Here is a 13,461-nt window from a genome sequence, read left to right on the forward strand (position 1 = left end):
GTGCTGGGTGGAAGCCTGGTGCTGCCACTTCCTCAGCTGGCAGTGGCAGCCTGCTGTCATCCTGTGCACAGATCTGGGGGCCTAGGCCCCCCAGGAGGAGTCTTGCACAGCCCTGCAGCCCTCTTGGGGGACCTGGGCCACCTGATCTGCAAGCGGGATGACAGCAGGTTGCCGCTGCTGGCTGAGGCCAGCACCAGTCTTCCTGGCACTCGTCACGTGCTGTGCACAGTGCCAGTCCCAGCCAGCAGTGGCAGCCTGCTGTCATTCCACAATCAGAGAGCTGGGGAAAAGATCAGAGAGCTGGGGAGTCCTGAACATTTCCCTGGCTCCCGGTTCAATTCCCTAGCCCCCTGCTCGATTTCCCAGCTCTCTGATCATTTTCCCAGCTCTTCCTGGGGGGCAGTTTCAGTGGCAGCCTGCTGAAACCCTGCATGCAGATCGGGGGCCCACGCCTCCCGGGAAGAGCTGGGGAAATGATCAGAGAGCTGGGGAATTGAACAGGGAGCTAGATGTCAATATCAGAGCAGTCCTTTCCTCCCCCTCCCTCTCCTTAGTTTCTGTTTAGTTATAGCAAGCCTGGCTTCGAAAGTTGAAACGTTTCAAAACTTTTTCATATTTCGAAAATTTGAAACTCATTTTGTTTCAAAGCTTTGTTTAATTTCGACACTGCATAGGTATCCTGCATTTGTAGAAGTTAACTGGACAAAACAGCAAAGAATTAGACTCTAACTCACCGGCCATTATCACGGCCCACACCCCAGACTCTGATGCTCACAATGGGCTGGGAATGAAGAACAGTGCGATCCATTGGGTCAACCAAATTTAACATGTCGTTTTCCAGTATGAGATACATGTCTTTTCCCTATAATTGAGGAAAAAAAAAAAAAAAAGCAAAAAAACCAAAATTACTCAATATTTTATTTACTTGAACAGAATGGGCTCAATGTGCTTCACTGTTTTCTTACTTACATAGTTAAATACCATATAATACGTTGATTGATTCAGGGCATCAATTTATTTTGAAAGCATTTGAAAACATCAGTTATTGTTTGAGATGGCCTAGAATAGCAATGCTTACTTTTTTACTAACTCAAGCTGAGGGGGAAAAAGAGAATTTCTAAAATGCAATTATTGATTCGATAAACCACAGAGCCTGAAATCCATGTGATGGTCAATTATTTAATGAATAAATCCTTAATTAGTCTTTCTCTGACAAAATTCCAAACATAACAATATTCAAGAAATGTTTTAATATTAAAACTTCATTGACAAACAAACAAGCAAAATTAATAATCTCATAATGGGGGAAAACATCCTCTTTAGATGAATAACTGGACTGGAAGAGACCACCTGGGTCCACTGCCCTGTGATCAGAGACATGTAAGATGTGCTGTGCTATGTTAGAACAAATGAGACACTAGAAAAAATGGACATCTGTGGGCTAAGGGTCTTGTGCTAATACCAGAAAATATTAAAGGTAGAACTCTGGCCCCAATAAAAGCAATATGAGTTTTACCTTGACTGGCTGGAGCTAGGATTTTAAACTGAAGAGTTTTGGCTCATAGATACTTGCTGAATTTGCTAAAAAGAAAACACATTTAGATAGTGTTTTCTGATTTATGTTAACTCAAGAATGTTAACTTTTCTATTGTTAATATTTGCTATCTGTCTCCTAGCCATGTCTTCCTTGAAACATCTCAGTGCCAAGGTTGGCAAAATGACACCAACTCCAAGCAAAAGAAGTTGAATTTTCAACAAGCCAAGGCACAGGTTCAAAGGAGGACCTACAATATGATGAATAAATGGTGAGACAACAAGGCTAAGGAGATTCAACATCCTGCTGACATCTATGATATGCACGGTTTCTTCAGTGCCACCAAAACTATCTACAGTCAAAGCACTCGGGAACCAAACCCCTTGAGACCTAAGGATGGGAGAGAACTGATCACGGAAAGGGGGCCATCAAAGTTCGTAGGAAGGAGCATTTTGAAGGCCTTATCAATTGAGTGTCTGTTGTTGATGAGAGTGTTCTCAACTCCATCCCACAACACCCAGTCAGAGAGGATCATAGAATCCCTTAATGAGAGATAAAGAAAGCCATCAAGAAAATGAAGAAAAAGGCTAGCTCTAGAGCAGATAGAATCCCTATGGAAATCTTTAAGTGGGGGAGAGGAGCTCACAGCACAATTTCACGCTCTCATCTTAAGGATCTGGAATGAGGAGGAAATCCCAAATGACATCAGGGATGCCACGACCGTGATAATCTTCAAGAAAGGAGACAAGTCCAACTGTGGAAACTACAGAGGGATCTCCCTGCTGTCCACCACAGGAAATAACATTGCAAGAACCCTCCTAAATTATCTCCTTCCACTTGCCAAAGAGCTCTTCCTGGAATCTCTGTGTGGCTTTAGAGTATCAAGAGGCATAATTGCCAGTCTTCACAGATTGCCAACTTCACGAGAAATGCTGAGAACAACATAAGCCTCTTTACATAGCTTTCTTTAACACCACTAAAGCTTTTACCACTGTTAGTCAAGAAGCATTGTGGAGGATCCTTCCAAAGTATGGATGCCCACCAAAATTTGTCACCATTCTCTACCTGCTCTGTGATGGCATGATAGCAGTGGCTCTCAGTAATGGATCCATCACAAATCACTTTGAGATTAAAACAAGAGTTAAGCAACACGGCGTTATCACTCCAACACTCTTCCCAATATTCCTTGCCACAGTGATACAACTGACCACCAACAAGCTTCCTGTCAGGGTGGAGCCAAACTACTGAATGGATGGTAAGCTGTTTAACCTATTTAACATCAGTCAGCTCTGAGCCAAAACCAAGATGACCCCGACCTCAATCATTGAGCTCCAGTACCCTAATGATGCTGTGGTGTGTGCTCACTCAGAAGCAGACCAGGCAATTGTCAATGTCTTTACCAAGGTATAGAAGTAAATGGGACTGACGTTTAACATTCAGAAGACTAAGGTCCTCCACCAACAAACTCCTAATAAACAGTCCCCAGTTCCAAGTAATCCAGATCTACAGTGAGACTCTGGAGAACGCCAAGTATTTCCTGTACCTCAGAAGCCATCTCAGCACAAGGCTGATATCAACAAAATAATCCAACATCACCCCAAATGTGCAAATGTAGCCTTTGGACTCCTGAAAAAACAGGTGTTCAAAGATCATGACATCAGCTCTGAAACCAAGCTCACAGTTTATCAAGCAGTCATGACTCCCATCTTGCTGTATGGAGCTGAGACATAGACAATATACACAAGACATCTAAAGTTCATGAAGAAGTACCATGATGCAGCCTGCGGAAGATCCTCCAGATCCAGTAGGAAGACAGATATATCAACATTAGTGTCCTCCTGCAAGCAACACCATGAGAACTAAGGTGATGATCACCCAACATCAACTTTGTTGGGTGGCCATGTCATCAGGATGTCCAACACCAGACTCCTGAAGCAGGTTTTATTCTCCCAGCTCAGCCAAGATGTATACTCAAGAGGAGGGCAGAGAAAGCACTTCAGGGATGTCCTCAATGCCAACTTAAAAAGAAGCAACATCAATGTCAACTCACAGGAGATTACTGCCAGGACTGGCCCATATGGAAGAAGAGTCCGCTGTAGGGATCTCAGTATACTTTGAAACCTTGTGACAACAACAGCAGATGGAAAAGTGGGAGTTGCAGAAACAGCATGTCATTGACTAAATCAAGAATTCAGCACTACCCACCCCGAATGGAAAATCAAGTCCAAGCTGCAGTAGAGTCTGTTGTTCCCAGATAGGTCTCAGTAGCTATCTTGGGACACACAAATAATTATGGAAGACACTCATCCCTGACTGCAAGGGATTGCCAAAGAGACATCTCAGTGACTCTGGCAACCCCAATTTAGATTGATTGCCACTGCTCAAGCATTACTTATGTGTCTAATTTTGTGTCTTTGTCTGATGTGTTTCTTGGAACTTGTTTGCTTTTAGTACTGAGGTGAGGAAGGGAAGAGGATGCAGGAACTTTTTCTATAGAGAACTGAATGTGCCTTGGAAGGTATGAATTACATCTACAAAAGGAGGATTCAATGTCTTCTCTGCATGAAAAAGGCACTGCTTTGAGGGACATGTAAATTTCAAAGTAAACATAATGTAGCATCCAAGAGTTTCTTTACACATGCTCCAGAGATTGGGGGGAGGGAGCACTTGTATTAGAGTGGCTCTTGGGAACTGCTCTAATTGAAACATCTGTGGCATCTCATATATTCAGCACCCACCTTCAAAATGGCAGGGGAGGTGGTGAGCTCATTTGATGAGTTTTTGTTAAAGCACTCCACCGCCATTTTGAAGTGCAGAGATGCTGAATACATGAGACACTGAGGCTAATTAGCATGCTCCAATGTGGATCACATGTCCCACATGTCTACAGGCACCCCAAGGGACAGGAACAGAAGAAACAGTTGTAATAATGAAACGGAAACCAACAAAAGAATATCAATAAAGTAGCTTATTGTATAAAGAAAAGAAAAAAGAGTTAAAAAAGGAATGAGGCACAACTACCCCAAGCAATAACAGATCAGCATGATTTCTAAGGTGGCTGAATAAACACAAATCACTTTAGACAGGAAAAAGTTAAAGAAGTTACACTGTGAACAACTGAACAGGAAGAAAGTTAAAGTGCCACAAGGAGGAGTATTTGGACTATTTCCTAGTTACACATTTATTTACACTGCAATAACCTGGATGGAAATTTTTGTAAGGTAAAATCTCCTGATGATAAAAAATATATGCTGAATTAGGACAACAAGATTGAAACCTAATGATTTAGATAGAGTTGGGAAATGGGCAGATAAGGGACATGCTGAACAAAAGTCAGAAGAAATTATTCCAGCAGTTCACAAAGGGATGGCTTGGCTGTGGTCAACTGCTATATATTTTGTTCAAGTTTTGTAGCCTTAATATTCAAAGATTATTATAGAGATGGAGATGGTATGGCAGAAGACAACCAGAATTTATTTAGGGACTCTGGGGACCTGAATTTAAACAGGTTTGATAAACCAGTCCCACATTCTGGCTATCACAAAATTCTGAAGATTGAAAAAGTCTGGCGCTACAAGAAAATACAGATTCTTGAAAAAATGAAGAAACCCTAGGAAATTAAATAAAGCTAAGGAAAAACCTGATCCCAGAAAATTCTGGGGACAAATTTTATTTAGTGGGACCTACACATGAAATTTAAATGGCCAAACTCCAGTAACAATGCACTCACACACAAATGCACGAGCATGACTGGGACGACGGGAAATGAAGCAATTCCAACTGATTTTATCTTCTGTGCTTGTTACAAATGTACCCAATGCTTTATTATACTAAACCATTCATAAATAACTGCATCTATCTATGTAACTGTATCCTCCTTGTTGACGCATTCTCTCTTGATTAAGACATATTTCTTGGAACAGGCATTCAATATCTGTTTGGGTTTTTGCAAATGTCTCCATAGACCATTACCGGTTCAGAATATTTTGGGTTCTGCCCCACTGTTAAAAAAACTACCCAAAACTGTGTCCTTTGATCGGAGCCCCAAGGTATGCCATTCAGTCAGTCAACATCCATCCTGTTTGATTGAAGTATAACTTCTGGACTAATCAAAAGCTTGCAAAAACAAGTTTCACAACTGGATGACCCAATACAGGAATCAAGCAAATAGCAACTGTAACATGATGGTCCCTCCCTGCCTGTTTTGTTAAAACTTTAATAGGCCGGCTATCAAGAAGGAATGCTTTGAAGCTATACAATGTTTTGGGCTAGGGACAGACATTCAACAAGCCTGAGCCTAAACTGATTCAATCTTTGCAGGTTAATCTAACCTGGCTAGGCTAAACCAGTTTGTAACAGCACAGACATCCCCACTGGACTGAAAAAAATTCAGGCACATGCCTGCAGTGGCTCAGGCTAGAAGCTGGGGGGTGTTACAGCAGCTCTCCCTTCACTGAGGGGTGGTGTGACCAGACCCTGGCAGGATGATCTTATTATTCTCCCCCCTCCTAAGAAGCCTAGCAGGGAATGTTTATCACCCCTAAATCAGTGTTTATCAACCCATTAAGAAAACAAAGCCTCTCTCCTTTAGTTCATGCTCTTCTTAAGCAGCTTTTCCCAGGAAGGACATTAAGCTACCTGTTGATTAGCTCCAAAAAGCCTGTCTGCTCTTGTCGTCTCCCACAACACAGACTGTAGCCAGCATGTGGTCTGCTAACTAATGCTGAGGTGTCTGCATAAGGCAGAGGAGTGGGGAGAATAATCCCTACTTAGCAGGCAGAAGCTATGTGCCTGCAAGTCTCTGCCAGAGCTCTGGCCAGGGAGCAGAGGGGAGGGGCCAGACCTGATGTGGAGCAGAGAGCCTTGCCCAGCCCAGAGAGTATGCCAGGATTGTCTGGTTTACCTTAAACTAGCAAGGAGTCTGGGACAGACATTGCATAAACTGGTTTGACCCAGATCAGTTAAGTCTGATACTACGTTCAACCAGGCTTATCTCAAACCAGTTTCAGTCATTTTCAAACTGGTTTATGTGCACTGAACATCTCTGTTCTGTTACAAGTTTAAACCAACTTCTGACCACTTAAACTGTTTTATGTGTAACGTTTGTCCGTAGCCTTGAAGAGTATAATGGGCTTCAGGAAAGAGAGAGGGGGGAAAAAAAAAAAAAAATCACTGGAACATTGTAACCTGCCCCGAGCTGATCACTCTCAGTGAGGGATCCATGCCTAGTGAAGGCTATAAAGCCTGCAACTGCTTTCTGTTTGTATTTGTCAGAAACACTTGTGCAGCTAATAGATACTGGACTTGTGATAGCTCATTTATTGAATAGTGGGAAGGAGACTTTTTCTGTCATTTTGTCATTTTGTTTTATAGCTTGTTTGTGGTATAGTTATTATAGTTATTATCATCAGGGATGATGCTCAAGGGCAACCAGCACGGTTTCATTAGGGGCAGGTCATGTCAGACCAACCTGATTGCCCTTTATGATCAGGTCGCAAAGGCAAGGGATGCAGGTGTTGCCGTGGACGTAGTCTTTCTAGACTTCAGCAAGGCCTTTGACACCGTCTCCCACCCCTTCCTCATTAAAAAACTAGGCAACTGTGGCACTGATGCCTACACAGTCAGATGGATTGCAGATTGGCTCAAGGGTCGTACTCAGAGGGTGGTGGTGGATGGGTCATATTCAACCTGGGGGGAAGTGGGCAGCAGAGTCCCCCAGGGCTCAGTCCTGGGGCCTGCGCTGTTCAATTTCTTCATCAGCAACTTGGACAATGGGATGAAAAGCAACTTGTTTAAATTCGCTGATGATACCAAAATCTGGGGTGTGGTGAGCATGCTAGTAGGGAGGGAAAGACTGCAACAAGACCTGGATAGGTTACAGGAGTGGGCTGACATAAACAGGATGCGTTTCAATACTGACAAGTCCAGGGTGCTGCACTTGGGCAGTAGAAACCAGCAGCACACTTATAGAATGGGAAACTCCCTCTTGAGAGCATGGAGGCAGAAAGGGATCTTGGAGTCATTATTGACTCCAAGATGAACATGGGCCCACAATGCGAGGTCACACGGTTGGCAGGGCTAACCGCACCTTGTCGTGCATCCACAGGTGCATCTCAAGTAGAACCAGGGAGGTGATCCTCCCCCTCTATGCCATGCTGGTCAGGCCACAGCTGGAGTACTGCGTCCAGTTCTGTGTGCCCCATTTCAGGAGGGATGTGGACAACATTGAAAGGGTCCAGAGGAGGGCCACCCGCATGATCCGGGGACTACCGGGCAGACCCTACAATGAAAGACTGCGGGACTTACACCTGTTCAACCTTCACAAGAGAAGGCTGAGGGGGAACCTGGTGACTGTCTATAAACTCACTAGGGGGGATCAGAAGGGTCTAGGGGAGACACTGTTTCCCCTAGCACCCCCTGGCATGACAAGGAACAATGGACACAAGTTATTAGAGAGTAGATTTAGATTAAACATCCGCAAGAACTACTTCACAGTTAGGGCGGCTAGGAGCTGGAACCAACTTCCTAGGGAAGTGGTGCTGGCTCCTACCCTGGGGATCTTCAAGAAGAGGCTTGATGACTACCTGGTTGGACTCATTTGAGTCCAGTCTTTTCTCCCGCCCAGGCGGGGGGTCGGAATTGAAGATCTACAAGGTCCCTTCCGACCCTACTTCTATGATTCTATGATTAAAGCCTTTCTGTCATTACTTGAATGAGGTGTCATGTTAATCCTTAACTGCACTAGGTCTGAATCCCACTTTTGACTGCAACAAGTTAAATAGAGAATTATAATGTACATCATTTTCAAGTTTTGCAATATGGAAAAGTAGCACTATAGACAGACTATTTAGACTTTATCTTCCCTTCCATTTTACAGAACTGTGGGAAGTAGGACTAGCATAGCCTAAGGGTGTCAAAGGCCTGCAGCAAGGCAGTAACCCTTGACTTCAGGAGGGCCGATTTCAATGAGTTAAGGAGATTAGTCAGAGAGGCACTGAGGTCCTGGATGGTAGGGGAGTTCGGAGTCCAAGATGAGTGGTTGTTCCTTAAGGAGATGATTCTCTGAGCCCAAAGGGTGATAGTCCCAATGCAAATCAAAGCAGGCAGGAGTGCTCAAAAGCCCCTATGGCTCACCAGAGGCAATCAGGAATGTCTGAAAACTAAAAAGGAGATGTACACCTGGTGGAAGGGAGGGACTATCACCAAGGAGGATTCTCCTCTGTTGCTCGAGACTGTAGGGGGGCTGTTAGGAAGGCTAAGGTAGAGATGGAACTACGTGCAGTGACCAGAATCAAAGATAACAAGAAGTCCTTTTTTATATACATGGGGAGTAAAAAGAAAGCACCGGGTAATGTGGGGCCCCTGCAGGACACGCTTGGCAATCTGGTGATTGCATCAGATGAAAAAGCTGACCTCTAACAAATTCTTTGCCTCCATTTTTCTGAGCAGGGACCAGGACATCCCCCCCACTGGGATTCTGGACGGAGAGGTACTGCCAGACCTAGGGTCAGAGAGGACCTAGTTAGGGAACTTCTGGTGGGGCTGGACATGTTCAAAATCGGCAGGTCCAGATGATCGCCACCCCAGGGTGCCGAGGGAATTGGCAGGGGTCATTGCAGGACTCCTGGCACAGCTTTATGAGCACTCATGGTGCTCTGGCCAGGTGCTAGAGGATTGGAAAAGGGCCTAGGGGTCCCCATTTTCAAAAAAGGGAGGAAGGAGAACCCAAGTAACTATAGGCCCATTAGTCTTACCTTGGTCCTGGGAAGCTCTTTGAAAAAATTATCTAGGAGCACATCTGTGAGGGACCAGCAGGGGGGATTATGCTTAGGGGCAACCAGCATGGGTTCATTAGGGGCAGGTCATAGATTCATAGAAGTAGGGTTGGAAGGGACTTTGTAGATCATCAGGTCTGACCTCTGCCCTGGGCAGGAGAGAAGTGTGAGACTGTGAAGTAGTGTCTCCTGATATCTAGCCTGAATCTACTCTCTAACAACTTGTGGCCATTATTCCTTGTTACCCCGTACGGCGCTAGGGGGAACAAGGTCTCTCCAGAGGAAGGCCACCCCCATGATTCGGGGACAGCAGGGCAGACCTTACAAAGGGAGGCTACAGGACTTGAACTTGTTAAGCCTCCACAAGAGAAGGCTGAGAGGGTGGCCGTCCATAAACTTACCGGGGGAACCTGCAGGGAATGGGAAAGTCCCTGTTCCCCCCAGGCACTACCAGGAGTAACTAGGAATAATGGCCAGAAGTTTATTGAGAGTAGGTTCAGGCTAGATATCAGGAGGCACTACTTCACAGTGAGGGTGGCAAGGATCTGGAACCAACTTCCAAGGGAAGTAGTGCTCACTCCTACCTTAGGGGTCTTCAAAAGGAAGCTAGACAATCACCTGGCCGGGGTCATTTGACCCCAGCATTCTTTCCTGCCCACGGCAGGGGGTCGGATTTGATGATCTGCTCAGGTCCCTTCCAACCATACCAACTTTGAAACTAATATGATGCCGTATCTACAGAAAACAATTTCTTTGCTTCTGTATTCACATCAGTGGCAAAACTTCAACTGACTTGTATGAAGTAAACAAGTAACCACTGGTATTTATGCACCAAATGCCAACAGATAATCCTACCCTAATTCTAACACCCCTTCAATAATATTTTAGTCTAGTTGGTACTTCTAACCTTCCTTCAACTTTAAAATTGTAATTTTTAGTGAACTTTACTAGTTCCTTACAACTCTGTTGCAGTATGTACTGTGTATTCCTTCCAATTTTCACCCAGTTCATCAACTGTACTCTCTCTCTTTATTCAGCTCCCTCTTAAATATGCTCCTTCCACAAAGCCTCCCCAGCACTACTCTGCTAAACAAGATATGAGGTTCTACAGATTTCTTTAAAAGTCAACAAGAACCTATTTACAATAATGGGTACTTCATCAAGTTCCATGTCTGAACTGTATTATTTGTAGAGCTGAGTAAAAGTTTATTTCAGCAGTTTTGGGGAGACAAAAGGATATGGAACTTTTGCCAATTCAGACTGAAACCAATTAACAGTTTCAACCAAAAAGGGGTGTGGGGGGAAAGGTAGGGGAAAGGAACAATAAGGAAAAAATTAAAAATATCATTTTGGTATTTTTGGAATAAACTGGCTTAACTTTTTGTTTCAAATTTCACCTATTTTTTAAGAAAAGCAATAAAGAGTTAAACATCCAAAAAAAGCAAAGCTTTTCATTTGAGGTCAAATGGAATGCTTCTACTTGATAAAATGGTGTTTGGTATTTGATAAATAATGCAATATGGAGCAGGGATGAACTTTTTGGGTATCTTAGTTCAGCCATCCACTCAAAAAATCCATTAGCATAGCTCTACTTATTTGTCTAGTAAGACTGAATTGAAGGAACTAGTCACATAAATAAACTGAGTGAAATATGGTCCTAAAGCAGTACCTTTCATCTTGATTTTCTTCCTTCACCACAAACTCCTAGGTATATGCAGACATTCACTGAACTCAGTCTACAATCACATGGCTTATTTAAGATGAGTGACAGTAGACTGGGAGCAGCTTGTACACATGTTCACCAGTGACAGGAGCCAAACCAGGAACCTGGCAGAAATAGCCTGGGATATGGGGAGAGGTGGGCAGAATCAGTGGGGCTAACAGGTCTGGGGGGTGGGAGGCTTTGGGAAGATGGGTGTGGCTGGTAGATAGTCCACCCAGGAATGAGGAGGATCAATGAGGGGTGGGAAGAGGGAGAGGGAGCTAAAAATAACCCCATCAGAGGAAGTGGGGGAGGTGTTTAGGAAGAACACAGCCCCAGGGATGGGTCAAGTAGTTGGACTCTCTTAGCCCTGGGTCTGTGCTCTGAACACATGCAGAAGATGTTTGATAGATTGGGCTAACCCAGGGTAGGCAACCCCTGGCACTGGTGCCAGAGCATGACACATGAAGGCATTTTGCTTGGCATATCTGCCTCAGAGCAGATAGTCGGGAAGGGGCTGGGGCTCTGCTGCCACAACAAGTATCAAGCCCCCCACAACTCCCCCATCATCCACCCCTGGCATGCCAGCATCTTATACATTGAAGTTGTGGGTGTTTTTGGCACTCTGCCCAAAAATGTTGTTGACCACTGGGCTAACCCATTCCCAGGTTAATTTACCACCTCAAATGAACTTAGACTGGGCACACCATTTTTTACCCAGCTTAATCTCTCTGACTTTCTGCATAGACTGGCACTTAGATTGACCTAACCTTCATTAGGTCTATATCATAGAATCATAGAAGTAGGGTCGGAAGGGACCTTACAGATCTTCGAGTCCAACCCCCTGCCAGGGCAGGAGAAAAAACTGGGCTCAAATGATCCCAGCTAGGTAGGCATCAAGCCTCCTCTTAAAGACCCCCGGGGTAGGAGCCAGCACCACTTCCCTTGGAAGTTGGTTCCAGCTCCTAGCCGCCCTAACTGTGAAGTAGTTCTTGCGGATGTCTAATCTAAACCTACTCTCCAACAACTTGTGGCCGTTATTCCTTGTTATGCCAGGGGGCGCTAGGGGAAAAAGATCTCTCCCAAACCCTTCTGGTCCCCCCTAGTGAGTTTGTAGACTGTCACCAGGTCCCCCCTCAGCCTTCTCTTGTGAAGGCTGAACAGGTTCAGGTCCCACAGTCTCTCATTACAGGGTCTGCCCTGTAGTCCCCGGATCATGCGGGTGTGGGCCTCCTCTGGACCCTTTCAATGTTGTCCACATCCCTCCTGAAGGGAGGCGCACAGAACTAGACATAGTACTCCAGCTGTGGTCTGACCAGTGTTGCATAGAGGGGAAGGATCACCTCCTTGTCCCTGCTAGAGATGCATCTGCGGATGCATGACAAGGTGCAGTTAGCCCTTCCAGCTGTGACCTCGCATTGTGGGCCCATGTTCATCTTGGAGTCAATAATGACTCCAAGATCCCTTTCTGCCTCCATGCTCTCAAGAAGGGTGTTTCCCATCTACATAAATGTAACATCTCCACATAGTCCAAAACAATATATTTTTTAAAGGTAATAACCTAGAAAACTTTTTAGAAAGTACAATTTACCATCCTCATTCACATTAAGGTTATTGGACAGATATCTATTCTCAATTTGCATGCAAACAAACTTAAAAGCAGGAAAACAGTTTTCACTCCAAATGGACTGAGGCATTAAGTTATTTTTTTTGTTCTAAATACTTCCTTACTCCAAACCCCAGCCTGAAGCCTCTGTACCATGTAAAAAGAGTGCAAGCCCTAAGGTCATGACATTGGCACTGGATGAATGGACCTTTCATTCATCATTTCACAAAGATAGGCATTTTTTGTCTGTAGTCACTTTGGCTAGCTCCTAATGATAAGACAACCTGTTCTGATGGGGTGGCAGTGAAACCCTCTGTCACAGAGTGGGGCCTCGGAGCGGCCGTGATCTCTCTAACACCCCCTACTGTGCCAAGTAGGTGATCCAGCACCCTCTTTCTCACCCGCCACGTCTTGCTGTTATATATAGTTTTATATGGGAGGCTGCCTTTCTGTCCCCTTGGACACGGTGCTAGGATTGTCCGGGCTCCTACTTTGTACTGAGTGACCTGGTGCACCCCAGCCTTACGAGCTACGCATGCCTCCAACCTCCCCTTAAGCACACCCCAAGCCTTGCGGATCTTCCGGACATTATCCCGCCAATGTTCTTTCCTTAGAGGCCCTCTCAAAGGCCTCCGCCTGAATGTTCACCCTTACCGGGCTCTCGGCTCTCGTACTCGTCCTCGCCTGGGGCTTCTCCCTCTAGGCACCCTCGCCTGGGGCTTCTCCCTCTAGGCACCTTCTCCTGGGGCTTCTCCCTCTAGGCGCCCTTTGCCCTCACCAGGCTTCTCAATGGGCTTCTCTCACTATGCACCCTTTGCCCTCACCGGGCTTCTCAATGGGCTTG

The 13,461-nt window shown here is 45.1% G+C and overlaps 1 protein-coding gene across 17 annotated transcripts in view; it reads right to left on the reverse strand.

Moving 5' to 3' along the window:
* Positions 1 to 13,461, reverse strand: part of APBB2 (amyloid beta precursor protein binding family B member 2) — a 291,766-nt gene that overhangs the window by 60,842 nt on the left and 217,463 nt on the right. For all 17 annotated transcript variants that reach the window (XM_090035820.1, XM_090035818.1, XM_090035812.1 and 14 more), the window contains one exon: positions 735 to 862. In XM_090035820.1, coding sequence (XP_089891946.1) covers positions 735 to 862 — 128 coding nt within the window. The remainder of the gene's footprint in view (positions 1 to 734; positions 863 to 13,461) is intronic.

The sequence above is a fragment of the Crocodylus siamensis genome, chromosome 2 (genome assembly GCF_052110815.1).
Source record: "Crocodylus siamensis isolate JL-2025a chromosome 2, ASM5211081v1, whole genome shotgun sequence".
NCBI classification, from domain to species: Eukaryota; Metazoa; Chordata; order Crocodylia; family Crocodylidae; genus Crocodylus; species Crocodylus siamensis.